Below are 18,796 nucleotides of genomic sequence, written 5' to 3'. Positions count from 1 at the left end.
TCTTTTGCCCCCCTTTTTTTTTTTTTTTTTTTTACTTTTTCTTGGTTTTAATTTGCTGGTCAGTTTTACTTGGCTTTTTCTTTTACATCTCTGTTGTGTTTGGTGGAGTTCTCATTTTCTTTGTTCTTATTTTTTATTTTTTTAATCTTTTTTTGTTCCCTTGTTTATTTTATTTTTATTCTTCATTTTTTGCCTTTTTCTGACTTTTTTTGTCTTTTTTATTTTTGTCATTTCCCATTTTCCTTTGTTGAATTTTTCTTTGCTTTTTCCCCAATTTTTTTATTTTGAGTTTCCCATTTTTCTTCATGCTTTATTGCTAAAATTTTGAAAAATGTTTCTTTCCTTTTTTTCTCATTTATTTTTTTCTCATTTCCTTTTTTCTTTTTATTGTCCCTTTTTCTCCAAAATAGTACTTTTTTTCTTTTTTTTTTTTTTCTGTTTGCCACCATTATTTCCATGAAAGCAATATTTCTCTCAAATTCAGGGCCATCAAATTCATTTTTTTCGCAGCCCACATGGTTTCCCCCAGCCGCCATTTGTGACTGCAAAACCGTAAAAATGTTTAATGGCTTTATTTGATTGTAGCACGGACAAAAAAGGACGGCCAGCTCGTTTTGGAAGTAAAATACAATTCTCTTTTTCAACGGCAGCAATTTTCAAAGGTTGCAAATCGTTTAGCAGAATTAGGACGGGTCGTTCAAAGTTTTCCTGCACTCCAACATGGCTTGATTTCACCCAAACGATGTTTCAGGAGGTGGTGGGGGCAATTTGGATGAACAAAAAAAGTGGCATCTGAAGCTTTGGTCACACATGCAACTGGACGCCCGAGGCTTTGCCGCTGGCGTCTCTCGAGTGCCGCCATGGCAGATGGCTGCCAAATATTTTTTTTTTCCACTCTCCTCCCTCCGTTCAAGAGATTTTATTTTTACAATGCAAGAAGGTTTTTTTTTAACCGGTATCGGAGGAGGCTGATGGAAGGAGATTTGATGACCTCATCGTTGACCTTCACAGGCCTCTGAGGAACTCGCATACGTTGCACTTTGATGTATTTTTGTATTTTTTTTTTCATTATTTTTTTTGCCATGCGATTGATTGTGAATGTACAGTCCAGAGTGGCGGCGAGATTAATCACGACGGCCGTAATATTTTTCCCACTGAAGCACAACCATGAAGCACTCAGAAGAAAACAATTGTTTGATTTGCTGTTTAATTTCTCAGGGAAAAAAAAAGAAGCTTTATGGCACCTCGGCAACCTCATGTGTGGAGCTTAACATCACATTCAGAAAGGAGAAAAGGGGATTCTTTTTCTATACATTCTATATATTTTTTTTACACACTATACTATACTTTTTAGCAGTGGCGGGCCATTAAGGCCTTCTCTGCTGGCTCAACATAATCAAGAAAAAATTATGATATTCTCCACATTCATGTCACTTTGTATCCGAGCGTTGTATTTTTAGGTGAGAGTTTTTATCCAATCAGATTTCCGCTAGCTCGTATTGCCAGGCAGTCTTCGTTCCGCGGGCTTCAGATACAATTGCGCGGGCATCTCTTGTGTCGAAGCCAATGAGATTTCAGATTTGATAGACAGTTGCGATAGCCAATCAGAGCACAAGTTAGTGACTGCGAGCACTCTCGCTAGTTTACCGCTGAAGGCGATGAACGTGTCTTGTGATTGGATGCTCGCTCGTGACGGGGAAGCGCGATGCGGAATCTACACACCCGGAAGTCGTAATGGCGGCCGTTTGAAGATCTAAACAATATTCTTGCTCTTTTAAACCACAATGGCCGAAGGAGGGAAAAGTGTGTATTTAATTAAAGATACACTTGCCAGGACATTTTCAAGACGGACCCTTTAAGAGAAGCTAGCTCGTCCAACACTCACTCAGTTCTGTGTAAGTGTCTTTTTTGGTATATTATTTGTCCGGCCGTCAGGTGTCATAAATGATGTTATTATGAGGGGGATTTTTATTCAAGTAGGACTTCACTGAAGGCCGACGTATAAAATGCACGGTCCGTCACTGCTTTTTAGTCAACAAATTAAAAATGATGCTGAATAATTGGTAGGTGTGGAAGGAAATGAACAAAGGTGGCCTTTAGTGTTTACTGTGAGAAGGAAAATCTATTGAATGTCTTTTTGCATCGCTGCAATAAAACTGAACCTCATTTGTTTGTTTTCGGGTGTCAGTTGAATCAAACTACAATATAAGTTGAAATGGGAGATTGAAATAAAAAAAAAAACAGTTTTGGGGGCACAGTAGAAGAATTTTGGGGGTTCTGAGTGAAAAGGTGGACTTGGATTGTATTTCAGAATGCCATCACAATGAGGCAATGGATTTTTATGGGGCGGGTGACGCAACGTTCATGGTCTTGGTTTTTGATTTTTCTAGGCATTGCTCTGAATTAGAAGGAAGAAAAATAGCAACAAAATCGAAGTTACGCTCACTAAAACTGCAGGAACCGAACTGCGACGTCGCCAGGAAACGCTAAAATTGATCATTTTTGTGGCGGTCTCAAACGCAGTCAAGATTGTTCGCAAGTATTTCTTAAATTGTTTTAATGCCATTTCATTGCTGTTTCCCCAACCAAATTTCAAGACTGTCTTCTGACTGATCCTTTTCGAAGGATTTTCGAGTTGCCGCTGGGCCAACGAGAAGCCCGTCGTTCATCCCTCGTCCTTGGCGGCCACCTTCTTTCATCTTTTGGGTGCATCCATGTGAAACGTATTGCAAAAAAAAAAAAAAAAAAATTCTGGTTTCCGTCAGCGCGCCAAATACGTGCACGCCACAAAATGGCCTCGCTTTTGATGAACGGTGGCAGAACACGCCGCGCCCGTCTCCCATAGCACATATGTGTCTTTAATGATAATGCAAAACAACCCCCCCCCCCCCGCCCCTCTGTCCCCCCCCACGGGTTGAGTCTTTGGAAATGCTCAAGCTTCAGTTGTCAGGGCGACTCACACACATTTCTCCACTGCATGTCGCTTGACTTTCTGTAATCCCCAATCGCCAGAAGAGCTCAGGAGCTGCGGCTGCATACATTAGATGACACACTTGGACTTCCAGGAGGGAGCCGAGAGACGAAGAACGCGACTTCCAACATGCGTGTCGCAGATTCCGACGGATAACCTGGCCCGAGAAGCTACCCGTGACATTTATTTGCGACGTCCCTCCAAAAAAAAAAATCAGGGATGTTTTTTTTGATTTTTTATTCACATTCACAGCTTCAACAATTGCTCACCGCCTCCCAGAATGTTTGAAAAAAAAAATGCAACCATCGTGACGAGAAGGCGGACATGATGCGCTTTTCTGTTCTGTTCCATTTCCGTGGTTGTTCCCCAACTTTCACGCCATTCTTGTATCCTTTCAGCCTCCGCTGACGTTCTTATGATACTTACTGCTGCGCTTCTTCCTTGATGCCTTCGTTGCCGTTACGGCGCATTCCGTTTGCGCCAAGAAATTCCCCAGACCATTCGCGGCAGTTTTCCTCACACCTTCTCTCAGGTCTCGAACCTCAACAGGTCGTGCTAAATACTTTGCCTCCCACATTTGCCAGCGTGTGATTAAATTGAATTCCGTCCTCTCTCTCGAGGGTCGCCGCAATCACCCCCCCCAACCCCCCGCCCTCCATTTGGGTGTAGCGATGCAGGTCAAAAGCTTGTCTGAGTGTGTGAATTAAACGCCTCATCACTCCACGGAGGCCTCTCTCTCTCTCTCTCTCTCTCTCCTCCCTCCTCTTGGTCCTCCACGAAGACCAATTACTGAAAAACTTGGTGGATTGCTGAAGATGTGACCTTTTTTTTTTTTAAAGATTTTCCAGCCAGAAAATTAATGACCACACTCTGGTCATCAATTTATTTTATTTAATTTATTTATTTAGAGTCAGTGGAAAATAGAAGTCGTGCATAAATCTTTGCTGATGTGATAATCATGCGCTCGTTCAGGCCGGCGAAATACGACAAATAGTCCGCCGATGCAAATGTTACGTAACGGCCGCGCACACTTTCCATCATTGCGGTCTTCGCTCGAGTGTGTCGATGCGACTTTACGTCACGTGGTCTGTTTTCAGTCTGAAGTAAATCGCAATCGTGATAAAAGAGTCATGGCCTTTTCGACGCCTGTTAGCATTAGCATTATTAGCATTTTCTGCCCGCTAGCCTTGCTCAGCCAAGAATTTAGAAAGATTCCACTTTTTGAAATTTGTTCCTTTCTCCTGTCCTTCATTTCAGCTTCCATTTCTTCCTTCCTTCCCTCCTTGCTTCCTTTTTTCTGTTTTCTTCCTTTTGTCAAGTCAAGTCAAGTCAATTTTATTTGTATAGCCCTTAATCACAGACAGTCTCAAAGGGCTTTACATACATTTGTGTCCCTCCTTCCTTCATTTGTGGCTTCCTTACGACATTTTTCCTTCGTTACTTTCTCCCTCGTTACCTTCCCCTTGCATTTCCTTTTCCTTACCTGCCTGCTTTTCTTTTACCGACTTATTCTTTCTTTCAAGAGGGGGTCGAGACTCTGGAGTGTGGGCGCGCCGCTGAGCCAAGTGGCTGACCTTTTGCCGTCGAGCGAGCTCAGCGTGGCGCAGTTCCGGAAATGGCTCGGTGACAAGCGGGAGAGCAGATGATGTGCTAATTGATGGCGCTTGCGACGCACGCCACCTCGACATCACCGCGGTGGATCTCAGCGGTGCGATCCTGTCCTGCCTGCATTTGTGACCTCCCATTGTCTACCAATCAATTTGTGATTTACATGCTGCTTCCCATGGAAATGTTGAGTAAACGTTTCACAGTTTTCAAGCAGCAAGTAAGACAAAGATTTAAGATTAAGAGGAATAGGATTGGGCCTGACACTTGGAAGAGAGTAAAATATTCTGAATGAATTTTACACAGGAACTAATTTGGAGTTTATTTGCTTCAAAACGCCACACAGAAATTGGAAGTAAAGTTGACTTGCATTTTATTATTATTTTATTATTAATTTATTGAAAAGAACTAACCCACAACCTTCAGGTTAGGAAACGGCCACGCGACCAAATGAGCCGTGCCGCTCGTACTGTGAGTTGAAATATTTCTTATCTTTTAACATATTGACACAATTAAACACTGTTTTGTTTCTTTATTCAAGATGGTTTCAATGAAAGTCTTGCTGGTCAAATAAATAAAAAAAATAAAATAAAATAAATTGTTGTCGCATACTTTTTATTGATTTTTTTTAAACAATGTTTGTTCTATTTGTCATTGCTCCTTAAATGATTTTCTTTCTCTTTCCTTGCAAAGCTGGACACGAAGCATGTGCCGCTCCTGTTGCTCGTCACGTCTCGATCCGCCGTCACCGTGGAAACCAGAGCAACACACGCGCACATGGAAACAGGTACCATTTTCTTTCTTGTTCTTTTTTTCAACCGCGAGCACACACACGCACACAAGATTTGCGGAACGACACAAAATCCATGAAGTGGAGGCCGAGTGAGTGAGTGGCAGGTGGACTGCGTGGCCCCTGAGACTCGTAATGAAGAGACCGTGTGTGTGTGTGTGTGCGTGTGCGCGATCGATATGGCCACAACAACTGATCTAATGACTGCTGGGAGGGGAACGGGTTCCACACACACACACACACACACACGCGCACGTACACCCTTCTGCCATCACAGATGCTCCTTCAGGCTCATTATTTTTGGTGACGTTTCAGAATTAGCATTTTTTTCATATCTTTGCCGGCTGTAAACAAACTTGGGAAGGTTATGCAGGTTCACGTTGAGCCCTTGACAGGCGCACACATCCACGCCACGGTTTTCGGCGCTGTGTGGCGATGCGTTGTTCACATTCAGGCCAACAGTTGTGTAAGAGGCCAAAAGATAAGAATAGGACTCGGAAATTGACCAGTTTTGTTCTTCCGACGCTAACGAATTTCACGCAGGTTTTGACGAGTTCATTTATTTATTTATTTTTGATAAAAAGTTTGCGAAAAGGTAGGCGTGATTACAATCAATCATGAATAATGTGTGTGCTTTTGAATTATGATTTGCCTTCAAATAAAAAAAATGCCAATAATATCTATTCAAATTTTGTTGAATATGTATACATATACTTTTTTTTTTTTTTGGAAGGGGGGGGGTCTTCTGACTTTCCAGCAGTTGTGGCGTTTTTGCATGCGAGTGGCACTTGTTTGCGGGGACGTTCCGTGAGGCTTTGGGTAATGCATCCAACGGCCCGCAATCAAATATAAATGAAGCGCCTCGCCTCCTCATCTATCTTTCATGCCTTTCATTTGTTCGGGGATGCGGCGGAGGGGCTTCGACGCTGAAAATATTTTTGGATGTTACCGCTCTGTTCAGCAAATAAATGTGCCCGAGCGGCAGCAGACAGTCTGTTATATTTGAAATAAATAAATAAATCAATCAAAACGAACACGCTGTACTGGCTCGTGTCGCCGCTCAGCCTGGAAGTGGTTCAAATATTTATGTGAGAGGCAAATTTAGGGACGGAATTTATTTCATTGACTGCCGGGTGGTTTCAAGTCGCGGACGGCGTCATTAGTTTTGCGCATGTTTACGTCCGTCATATGCACTGTATGCCGCCATGTACCAAGTTAATCCCCGACGCCGTCTTGCTTAGCGGCGGGCTAACGCTAAATTATTCAAAACGGGCTCGACGACAACCAAAAAAACCCTCAAGGTTCTGCATAAAATATAAGCGTGAGAGATGTTAAGAGCCTTGGATTTGCCAATATGGATTTAAGTACGGAAAAAGCAGCAGAGAAATTGAAAATAATGCCGCTAAACTCCACATGAATTTTCGGGACTCGAGTTCAAGTGCAATAAGTAAAAACAATCTTAATAAGATACGAATCCGCAGAGATTTGTGGCTTCCTTCTGCACTGAAGCGTTTGGTTGAAACAATTTCAAACCAAACGAGCAAACTCAAATCTATCCCAGTCAAACATTTTCACAAATTTTCGTCAAAAAACGAAACATTTGGAGGCGGAGCTTTTTCTTTCTTCTGTTGTTGTTTTTATTTGAAATAATTGTCAGTGAACGGGAGAGAGCGTTTGTGTTGCCATCCCGAGGATCTAATTAGCGTGGGACGTTTTCTTAATAGTTGCGGGCAAACGTGCAATGGCGCGCAGGCCGCCCGCTCGCCCCGTCGGCGTCGGCCAGCTGCGACGAGGCTCCAATTATCCCGTCGCTGACGCCTCGGCGCCGTGTCACTTCCCGCTCTTGTCGGCATCCGAGGTGACGTCGTTGACGGCGGGGCAAACGGCGTCAAAAGTGTCGCACGAAGCGCCGACGATACTTCGGCGGGCACGAAGCGCCGACGCGCGCACGTGTCGTCTTTCTGTGAGGCCGCGTTTCCATCCTTCCTTCCTTTTCTTTGCTTCTTTTTCATTTGCGTCTGTCCTCTTCATCCTGCTTCCATTTTCCCTTAGTCCTTCCTTTCCTGCTTTCTTTCCTTACTTCAGTGAATCATTTTCCATTTTTTTCAACCTTATTTATTCCTTTCCTTTGGTCCTTCACTTGCAGCCTCTTCTCTCCCTTTTGCCCCCCCCCCCCTCCTCTTTTCTTTCCCTTTCAATCCCGAGAAGTGCATGCAGCTCAGCGGCACCCAACAATGGCCCAACGGTAGCGACAAAACAGCAAGTACGTGTCTCGGTTTTATCGTGGCGTATTTGACCCACAGGCACGTCGGAAGCGTTCACTGTAAGAGCCATTATGTAAGATGCCGCTTCTTTCTTTTTCTTTTTTTTTCTTCTTCTTCTGCTAATCAAAATGGCGTCCTCCCAGCATGCTGCACGCCTTCCTTTTTTTTAAGCCATCAAGCCCGTTTGATTGGACGCGCTCTTGATTTAATTTGCATCGTGGGATAAGAGGGAACGCCGATAACCTCTTCTGACCAGGACAAATGTAGCCCGGTAGCGTAGCAAAGCTTAGCCCCTCCCCCCCATCCTCCCCTCCGCCCATCAACCCCTCCTGTAGGCCCTTTTCAAGATTATCTTCTTGAGAATGTCCTTCAGCGCGACTTTCCCGCACCGCCGCGGACACAATAGCACCGTTTAATGGTACAGAACAAATGCTTGCCGGCGCTTTGTCGCCGCTTTGCCTGAATCGTAAACACGTTTGGCCCTCCTTCACGTCTTTCTCCGGGTGCCCTTTTTTTTTTTTTTTTTTTTTGTGGAGGACATTTTACGCAACACACTTTTTAAGAACAGATGAAGTCTAATTTAATGTTTCGTATTTGCAACGGCCTCATCACTTTGACTGTGATCGAAAGCGAAAAGTTATTTTGGCCTTTTTAATTTCAGGATGGAGCTGAAACACGCGTGAACTTAATTGGCCCATTTTTGCATGCGTAAAAATTAACGGATGAATCGATGTTGAATTTGCCATCGTTGATTACCGGAGTGCAAACATCTGCACGGTTATTCGCCGTCCTTGACGGAGTACGGCGGCGCAATTAGCGCTAATATGTCAGCCGGGCGACTCGTAAAGGAGGGCCGGCGTGATCGGATGCCGAAATATGAGATGGACGTCCGTGGAAGTTATTGTTCCCTCTGACAGTTTTGAGTCACGCTTTTGGCATCCAATATTTGGTGCCACCCGTTTTTCAAAGCGAGCATATTAAAGAGACTTGCTGGTCCGCCTCTTTTTAGCTTAAGTGCTCCGGTAATAAAAGGTTAAGGCTCCGTCACGGCGTTTAACAACTCGGATCTGATTAATGGATGAGCGACAGATGGAACGAGGGAGGTCGTTAAGGCCCGCCAACCGCAAGATGTCGAGACCGGCGCTAATGTTAGCATGCTAGCCTGCTAGCGAGCCGCAATGGCTAATGTTAGCTCGCATTTTCACTTGTCAGCTTCAACAGAAAAAAAAAAAATCATCATTTCGTGCTGCTCTAGGCATTTTCAGGCTGCAAAAAAAAGTACAAGCTAATTTTGTCGGTGTGTGTGTGTGTATCCAAAAACCTTTCTTTTTGTTGAAGCTGACAAGTGAAAAAGCTTCCGTCACATGACCCTCGCTGCCCCCTCCCCCCTACCCCCCTTCCACTGGCTCTCCTCTTCCCACGCCTGTTTAACAATCCCATGAATTATAGCGCAATCGTATTGTATTTTTTATCGGCGCAGGGGCGGGCGGGGGAACTTAATCCCCTCGCTTAGACGCGTGAATAGAGAAAGCACTCGGCCAGCTTCCGACCTGCAGGAAGTGCGCCTAATGGATGCTCTCCGCGTCTACGGCCAAACTCGACTGTCACTCTCCTCTTGGCCAGAATTTGTAAAACAAGGAGCACACATGCTGAATTTTGCTATTCACTTTGATCTGGACAATGCAGTGATTTACTGATGCGCTTGGCCCTCGTTCTCCTTTTGGATGCAATTTGGACTATTTTGTTGGTTGTGGCATTTCTCATCTTGGATTTTGGTTTTGTTTTCGTTGGAGTGCTTGAGTGTCATCTACGCATGCCGATCGTATCCTTAGGTCAGGACAATGCAGATTGAGACTCGAGTGCCCTTAGTCTCATCTTGGATACAAATGGTGTCCTTACTGTTATATTGACGATTCGCAGTTTTAAAGTGCCTGTTGCTTTTTTTTTTTTGCTGCCTTGGTGTATTTGACCGAGGGACGCGTGCGCCGCGCTCGGCGCGGAGCATAAAAGCCCGTTAAATCCCTCTCGGCTGTCATGAGTCTGCCCTGCAAAAAACCTGCATGCATGTGCATCCTCTCTCTCTCGCTCGCTCGCTCTCTCGCTCGCTCTCTCTGTGCCCTCCTCCGCAAACTCCCTCTCTCCTCCTCCACATCCCTCTTGCGCGCACCATCACCAGTAGCAGCAGAAGCGGCGGCGTCAAGCGGTGCTTTTCTGACGCACCACCCGAACATGAGCGTCCCTCCCGCGGGCCGTCTCCCTCGACATCTACCGTCCACCCACCCCTTCCTTCCTTCTCCTCCTGCTCTTCGCGTCCGTACGCTGGCTTGATTTTTGTGGCTTCAACCCCCCCCACCCCCCTCCCCCTCTTTTGTACCGCAAGGATTGCACACGCTTGGCTGGGAATTTACTTGGAAGCTGAGAGTCATCCATCTACCCTCTTCCTCCTTGGTGGTGTTCTCTTTTTCCTTTTTTTTTTTTTTTTTTTTTTTTTTTTTTTGCGAGGGTGTCCATAATTCCTCTGCACTCCCTGCGCCTTTTTCTTGGGAATATTCTGCAGTGCTTTTTCTTCTCTCCCCACTGCGGGGGCTGCTGCGGATTTTTGGCACCCTCTCCTCGTCACTGGGGGCGGGAGGGGGGGAGGTGGGGACTGAAGCATCCCGGAGTAGCAGCGACCGGATCGGAAGCGGCGATGCCCACCCTGTGACTTTGGGGATTACCCCCTAACCCGCCCCTCACCCGAACATGGCCCCGACCCGGAGGGAGCGCGGCGGCCGCGCGCCGCTCCTCCTCCTGGCGGCGGCGGTGGCGAGCTGCCTGCTGGCGGGCACGGCGCTGGCCAAGGTGTGCAACGACCGCACCAAACGCGGCCAGGACAACAGCTGGTTCGCCCGCAACGGTGAGAATTTGCCCATCATGGTGCTCATGCCCATGAACGAGTCGGCGTTGATGAGCAGCATCAGCCAAGGCATCGAGCCCGCTGTGCAGCTCGCCATCCAACACATGCGGGAGTCCCGGAAGTACAACTTCTCCCTCATCACCGAAATCTACGATACCGAGGTGAGGGTTCGCATGCCGATCTTCTGCTCACAGCTGTTTATAATATTTGCCGGCAAAGAATCGTTTTGTTTTTTTTTGCCGATTAACTATACCTGTTCTGCCGGTGTTTCCCGTTGGGATAACGAGGTCATGTCAAAAGATGCTTCAGTGTGATTTGCTCAAGTGGCTGCTGACGTCGTGCTCGGCGGCTTCGATGCCTCTGCCGAAACGGTGAAGACGCCTCCGAGTGATTTGCCGATGGACGGCTCGCTTGCATGTGTTTTGCTAACGTACGCCGTTCAAGATGCACACAAGATGCACCTGGTCTTAACTCATTCAGCCGAGTGGGGAAAAAAAAAAAAAAGGATCGTGGACGTATTTAGCCGTCAATGGCAGTAAATGAGTTGATCGCGACGGCCAATGTTTTTGGGTGAAATGGCGACTCGGTGTGATTTGCGGGTGGAGTTCTTGGTCACACCTGTTCCGCCGTCGAGAAAACAGGTTAAAAAGATGCTTTGGTTTGATTTGCTGACGTCACGCTTGCACGCGGCCAATCTAAGACGGCGCGGCCGATGTATCCAGTTGAGATGAGATGGTTAAGACGCCGCCGGGTGATTTGCCGATTTTTGTCTTGTGGTGAAATGTCAGTTTTCAGCGATTTGCAGAGTGCTCGGTTGCACGTGTGCTGCTGGCGTCTGACATTCAGATGACAAGTTTTTTTAGTTTTTTGTTTGCCTGTGGCAACTTGCTTCTTACGCCGTCTTCGGGGCGCATTTTTGTCTCATGCCGCTTTCAAACTGGACTCACTTGAGTTTTATGTCGAGAGTTGTCCACTCGCCGAACTTGAATCGGCTTCATTCACGCTACTTGAATCGGAGAAGAGGCGGGGCTTCTTCTGGTGGATGCCGATGGTATCAATAACCATAGCAACGAAAATGGCCTCGTTTTAGGCGCCTCCCTCCGAGACGACGCTGGCCGCCAAATTTTGTCATCTTCAACTGAACTTGACGACGAATCAAATTGCGTCGCTGCGATTTGCGCAAATGCAATGCTGAAGACGTAATGCGCCGATGCGCCACGTCTCGGTCTCGGAGGCCGATGGTCTCATTCCTTTCACAGTCTCCTTTCTCCGATGTTTACCGTCAAGATGACACGGCCCTAAAAAAAAATGAGGGCGCGCTGGAACGCACTTTGGATGCTCCTCGTTTCAGCGTCCCCTCCCACCGTAGCCCGTCTGCGAATTAAGGCAAGCTTGGGAATGACTAAACGAGCGCTCGGTGTGAAATGAGCCGCGTACTGTGAACGGCGTGTGGAAGTGTGTGCGGTGCCGCATCAGTTGCCATGCCAACGCAGAAGGAAGGCGCGATTTGGACTCAACTTTCCATCCATCTGTCGTCTTTGGTGCTGGCGACACTGCGTCTTCGTCTTTGCTCTCTTTTATTCTGGTGATCACATTTTAAAAGCATTTCTTGTTTGTTTGTTTTTTTTTACATTTTTTGGGGGTGAGACATTAAAATGATTGAATTTGACCCTGGTGTCATGCCCAAATCAGACTCTTACCATTATTAAGAAAATCGTACGGTCCTGCAAGGAGCAAGTTAAAAAAAAATTGTAACCAAAACATTCATTGTTTTTTGTTCTTTTTTAAAAAAAAAGATTTTCTCATCATGGGGCAGTTTCCCTTAACTGAGGACAATATTAAGAAAATTTTTCCGTAGGGCCGTTAAAAAAAAAAAAAAAAAACATTCAAACAAGGTCCTTGGACAAGTAATCGCATATGAAATCGCAATGTTGAGGGTGGGGAAAAAAATGACAATTTGATAGATTTTTTTTTTTCCAAATAGTTGTTGTGTACGTCGCGCTCGCGGACGTGTGCTCGCGAGCGCTGGGATTTAGCCAGGCAGATGTAAGTAATCAGTCCCCGAGCAGAGGCGCTTTATCCTTTTATCCTCTGTCGGTGGAGCCACGGGTCGAGCCGGCGTGGCCCGCCCGATTCCCCCGGAGGGGTGCCGATGAAGACGATGATGCGCACTGTTTTTGATTGATTGATTTTTTTATTTTTCTTTTGGGGCAGGTAGAGGAGGAGCAGCGGTGGATTATAGAGGGAGCGCGAGCGAGGCTTAGCGCCGGCGCTTTTCCACCATCTTCATGTTGAATTTATCCTAGCTGAGGACTGATACTGTAGCCGGGCGAGCTTAGTGGATCAAGGCTTTGGGTGTGTGTGTGTGGGGGGGGGGGGCGCAGTGTGTGTGTGTGTGTGTTTGGGCGCAAGAGAGTTTCCTGGTGCTAAACTGGCACGTTGGCTCGTGAATATTTGGTGGCCTTATTTGCATCAGATCGAATGGATTGAGATTAGGAAAAGAACAACCGCTAATCGTACGGCGGTGAACCCACTTGTGCGTCTTCAACGTTCAAAACGGTTTCGCCATCCCAGAATAAAATGGAATCGTTACCCTCCCCCACGATCTTGTTATCTGACGCCATTCTCACAACCCGGGAAGTTGCCAGCTCCTTCAATTGAGGCTTTCCCATAAAGTGTGAGCTCCCCGCACGAGACGAGCGCAAATGTGACTGCATTATCATCTAATAGGAACCAAGAGGCTGACCATTTCCTCTTCCTGTGGAGAAGATGATCCCGTCCTATTTCAGGATCTCCATCTCGCGGGGCAGCGCTCGCAAGCGCTCTCTCCGTTCGTCCCCGGAGAGCCTTCTGTGTTGCTGCACATTGATCCCGCTATCGGTGCATTGAGACGCTCTCAGCACTTTTGGAACGCAGATAAAGAAGCTAGAAAATCAGTCGTCGCTTCCACGCTGTAAAAAGTGTAACGGTGGCCCGGTTTGGTGTGTCACGCGCACACTCACACGAGACTCCACATATGGTTTGTGTTGCGCCCTGCAGAATTGCCCGAGGACGTCAGCATGTGGCGCCAGATTGCGTTTCGCAGAAATGAGCACGGCCACCTCCGCCCATCCTCTCACCGCCACCGGCCCAAACTTTTTGGGCCTCACGCGTTCCCACCTTGACTCAAAACAATGCACAAAGTCAGACCAAAAAAAAAACTTGCATCAATTTCTGTGCATTTGAGGTCGCAATGAATCTTTGCCCAGACGCCCAAGGCCCGCCCGCGGCCGCGACACCTTTGACAATAAAATCTGTCGTTACTGACAAAAGGGCAAACGTAAAAGTGGCCAAAACGACGCCACGCAAGGCTGTTATGTCGACACCCTCCATAAAACTCGCCGCAGACGATCGGCGACCTTCTTGTGGAAAAAAAAAACAAAAACTTGAGGAAGTGAATGTCGATGGCAACTTTTTAATATTTACCACGGCACAAAACGGTGAAATTAAGGATGCAAGATGGGAACGAAATGACTTCTCCATTTCATATTTTTATTCCGAATTTAGTTTGCTTTCTGGATTTGGCCTGCCACGTGTGAGAGGGGCCACATGTGCCGGTTTCCCCCAGAGGCGCGGCAGCCACTTGACACCGCCGCTTCCCAGAGGATGGACATGTTTGTTGTCATGGCCGCAGCTGCGACTTGTGGCGGGTTGCCACCGCAGGAGAAGAAAAACGCACTGGCTTGCTTTTTCGCTTCACCCGCCTCCTCGTCGTTTTCACGTCGACGCACTTTTCTTGGGTCTGACGAGCCCATCTGACTTGACCCGCCGTTACGCAGTGACGTAGTTAAAAGTGTCAACAAAATTCTTTGCGAGTGAAAAGACGTCACCGTGACGTTGCTTCGTTCTTTCTGCGATGGAACGACGGCACGGCGGCAGCTGCTCTTACGCCCCGTGCGATTATTCGCGCACCAAAATAGATTGGACATTTTTAGATGAATGCGTGCGCGTGGGTGTGTGAAACGTCAAGTCCGTTTTCTTTCTCTAGCCTCGATTGACAACACGAATGTTGCTTTGAGCGGCAACCACATTTGAATTGAGGTGATGAAAATCAAATCGCCGATTATTCATTTGGCGGTTATGTGCAAAAATCGTCTGTAAATCGCCTACGTTTTTTTTTTTTTTTTTTTTTTAGCGACCAGTCGACTTCAAGTGTTGTTGCGTATCGTGTGGCCATCAGGAGAGACGCCGCTCATCCACATGAATATTTTGTGTGTGTGTGTTTCCATTGCCTCTACTTGGCCTGCTGCTGATTATTAGTGCAAAACGCTTGGCCAGTGCTATTGTGAGCTTAAAGCGATAACGTAAAAACACACTCACACACACTCACGACTCCAGTGCTCTCACACGTACACGTTTGGTGCCACATTGGATCACAAAAGGCTGTACTGTGACGATAAGAGATCAAATGAGCTTTATCTATTCGCTTCTAATCTTTGGCCGTCCTTATGCGTAGTTTTGTGCGTGTGGATTATCGTGCACGGAAACAAAAAAAAAATGTGAAATTCCGCTTTGTACCAGGGGAAATGAGCAGCTCAAGTGTTTAAAAAAAAAAAAGCGACTTCTAACGACACTAAATGCATGAGAAAAATATTTTGAAATAAAAATGCATGAATTGAAAGTTATAAAAAAAAAATGCAGTAGCGAGAAAAATATTTCTGCAAAAGTAGGACAAACAGAAAAAAATAAGGAAAAATATACATTAGAAACTAGAGAGAGTACAGAGAGGAAATCAAATGAAAATGTGGTCAGATCAAGAAAAAAAATACACAAAATAAGAGAAAAGTTCAAAAAATATTCTGAAAAAAATGGATAAAAAAATGCAAAATATTAGACAAAAAAACAAAACAAAAGGTGTGACAAGTGGCTAACATTAGCGGTTAACATTTGGAACAGTCAAATTGCAAAAAAATATGATTCGAAGAGAAATAGCTGACGAGATTTGAGTGTCATAAAATCCAAAGAGCGTAACTCGCCGATCTCTTATATATGCAAATATTTCCTGTATTCTATTCTATATTATTTTTCAATAATTTTCTTGCGGATCCATGTGGCGATGAAGTGGTTCGTGCTGACAAAGCAGGATTGGTGTCATTCTCAGGTGCGCTGATGGATGGGATGGGTCGCCCTCGCCAGCCCTCCGCCACAATGACTAATGAAGTGTTACTGTAAAGCGTGAGTCGTCTTTTATTGCCCTCGTAGCGGTGCCGGGACGCCACCGAGTCGCTTTCCTGTCACGCGTCGATGCGCACTAACACGCCAGCTCGTAAAACAAGCCTCCTACCTTGTTTGTTCCCCCTTGGAAGCTTGTCGGTTGTTGTCGCCAGCAATTGTTCAACAGGCTGTTGCGAAATCAAATTGGCTCGCGAACCACATGCTGCTTCACCAACCATCTTTTCTAATCAATCTCGAGTTTGAACAATTTCTCCACTTTATTGCACGATCTAAAACGTTTATTCTCGCACCTGCTTGCTATGCTAATTAGCATTCTTGCAGAATAACAGCAATTAGCAAAGCCATTAACGCCATCAGGATTCTCCTGAGGGCACACCAATAAAAAAAAAATAAAAAAAAACGGCAACAAAATGGCGTTAAAACGCATTCCGTCGTTGACTTCTTCCAGGGCCGTCAACTCGCTGCGCACCTTTCCACCCCACGCGGCACATGAGCACGACGGCACTTGAAACGGCGGCGTGCATGTATGCGTGAGGCGGGTGAACGACGCTAATTACGAGATGGCCGCCCGTCAGGGAATGCTAACGAGTTGCGTGAATGCTGAAAGCACGCGACGCGCGAGTCCCCATTTGGAACGCTTTAAAAAAAAAAATATATTTTTTTTTAATTTGTATTTTTTTTTTCAGCGCCAGATGACGGAAAATAACATAAAATTGCGTAACACCCCGAAAGGAACTGAAAAGTGCCACTGGGTGGAAATGAGGCAATGTAAAAATATATAATAAAAAAATCAATAAAAATATCAAATCATATTTCCACAATATTATTAGTCATTTTAATTTATGAATTTCTTATTTTTAAAATTTATTTCTTTATTCATTTTTTTAATTGTATATTATTTTTTATTTATTTTTATTGCTCAATATATGTACCAATTAAATGTATAGGCAAACTGTTTTCAAATTTGAATTATTTTTATTTTATCTGAAAATCTGTTTCAGGTCGGCAGTTACATTTTTTAAATGTTGCCCCAAATTTGTGCCACGTTCCAACTTTGAAACAAACATGCTGACTTTGCCTCCATTTTGCGAGTGCCTGAGAAATAAATCGAGAGGGGCAGTGACCCACCGCCACCCGCAAATAAGATCTTTACTTCTTTTCTAATTTACAACAACATATTATAAAATCAACTCGTTACTTCCAACTTATTGCATTTTTTTTGTTGTTGTTGGTAATTCCTTTTGGAGCAATTGCGATGTTTAACCCAAATGCACACAAGTATGCGTGAGGGGTTAAAAAAAAGAGCTTGTGAATGAAGGAATTCAAATAAAAAAATGTCGCTCACGCGAGGTCGAGATGAAAATATGATTTGGATGAGTGGGAGGAGGCGCGCAAATCAATCGACTCCCCCACACCCCACCCCTCGTGTGTGCGCGTGTGTGCGAGTCAACAGTGGCGTACGCAAACGCAATCTTTTTGCGGAGGGAGGCGGCGGGCGGTCAGGTCGAGGGGGGGGGGTGAAGCATTATGCATTATTCTGATTCATAGTGCGTACGGGTATGAAAGGCTGTGATGTGTGAAGAACACGCAGCAGGAACAGGTCAAGCATTCTCATGAGTGATTCCGTTTGAACGTTCAGTACGCTTTTATTTTTATTGACAGTGAAATTCGGAACATTGTTGCCTTGCCATATTGGACGTGGGGGAAAAAAATGTGGGAAATGGCGACGTGGCGCGGCGTTAGCTCCCGGAGGTCGCCGAGCGCGTCCACGGTGCGGCGGCGCCATCGACGGGGTGACGACCGTTCTTCTCTCTTTTGATAGAGGGCAAATGTAAATGTCAGCCGTGTCTGCGCGGGAAAGGTCGCCCACGCTGAATAAGCTGTGACAGATGGCGGCGGTTTCGCAGGCGACCACAACTGAGGTAAAAAAAAAAAGAAAATCAAATAAAATAGCATGACAAACACGCCGTCGAGGCTCGCATGGCCTTCATCTTGTCGTTGCGTCTGTTGGCGGACCTGCTCAGCATCAGGCTGACAAATCGGATGCGAAGATGCGATTGGTTGAAGTTCCTCATGTCGTCGACGTTCCGTTGGCCGGCGCAAGTGAGCGATATTAAATTGTCACGGCTTCAATTTGGAGAAAAATCTGGCGTCCCGACCAATGTAGTCGAAGCTGCGCAACCAAGCGAAAACCGAATGACCAAATGGAATATTAGAGACGGGGAAATGTCGGTCAGCGCGTGCGGCGTAAATCGCCATCACAAAAATGCTTTTCATTTTTGAGGGCTTGTTCAGGAGAAGAAAAATCCATAACTGCTCATATAGATTTTTTTTTTTAAAGCTGCACGGGGAAATCCATTCTTTTTATCTATTTATTTTGGCCTTGAAACCTTAATCTTGGCGTCGAACCCGAGTTTGGCGCCCCAAGACTGGCTACAAACCCTAATTTGACATCCTGAGAACGGCTTGAAACCTTAACCGCTGTTTGAAACCCTAATCTGGTCTTGAACCTCTCATTTTATTTTTGGAAAGCCGAGACCCCCCACCCCCCGTCAGGAAACCTTAAATGTTGGGCGTTTCCAACTCCAATTTGATGCCCTAATCCATGTGTGAAAGCCTTCCAAGCTTGTTGCATGCAGTGTTGAAGGACGGATGGAGGAGGGAGCAAAAAGAAAAAAAAAAGAAGATTTCACTTGCTTTAATCTTCTTGTGATTTTTGTGTGAAGAGAACATGAAACCTGCTGCGTCTAAGCTGCCCATTTGGCCGCGGGCCAGAACGAGCGCTGGAAACTGTCGCTCGTGTCCAAATGGCTGCAGAACTCACTTGTGTTGACATTTAAATGCACAAAAAATTATATTTATTATTATGATTATTATTTTTTCATGTCGGACTCTCCAAATCTTGTATATTGCAAGGTAATAATTGTAGCTTCCCAGTTCACATTTTAAAAATATGTAAAAAAAAAATAAATAAAAATTAAACGGCAGATCAATTAAATTTGAGCAATATCGAGCATTTTAAGCAGCTTTTAATAACAAAATAAAAGAATAAAAAA

General features: G+C 45.5%; 1 protein-coding gene across 2 annotated transcripts in view; it reads left to right on the top strand.

Moving 5' to 3' along the window:
* The first annotated feature begins 48 nt into the window (after positions 1 to 48).
* gabbr2 (gamma-aminobutyric acid (GABA) B receptor, 2) overlaps positions 49 to 18,796 on the top strand; it is a 55,860-nt gene continuing 37,112 nt past the window's right edge. Inside the window, exons 1-2 of one of the 2 annotated variants that reach the window (XM_088318767.1) lie at positions 49 to 1,895; positions 5,270 to 5,363. In XM_088318767.1, coding sequence (XP_088174893.1) covers positions 5,283 to 5,363 — 81 coding nt within the window. In that variant the 5' untranslated portion in view covers positions 49 to 1,895; positions 5,270 to 5,282. Of the gene's footprint in view, positions 1,896 to 5,269; positions 5,364 to 9,788; positions 10,688 to 18,796 lie in introns of those variants that run through there. The other variant, XM_088318766.1, reaches the window with a different exon arrangement.

This window comes from Idiotropiscis lumnitzeri, chromosome 16 (assembly GCF_059441095.1).
Source record: "Idiotropiscis lumnitzeri isolate Australia: NSW breed Sydney's pygmy pipehorse chromosome 16, RoL_Ilum_1.0, whole genome shotgun sequence".
NCBI lineage: Eukaryota > Metazoa > Chordata > Actinopteri > Syngnathiformes > Syngnathidae > Idiotropiscis > Idiotropiscis lumnitzeri.
The sequence above is the reverse complement of the archived record's forward strand: the minus strand, read 5'-3'. Positions and strand labels throughout refer to the sequence as shown.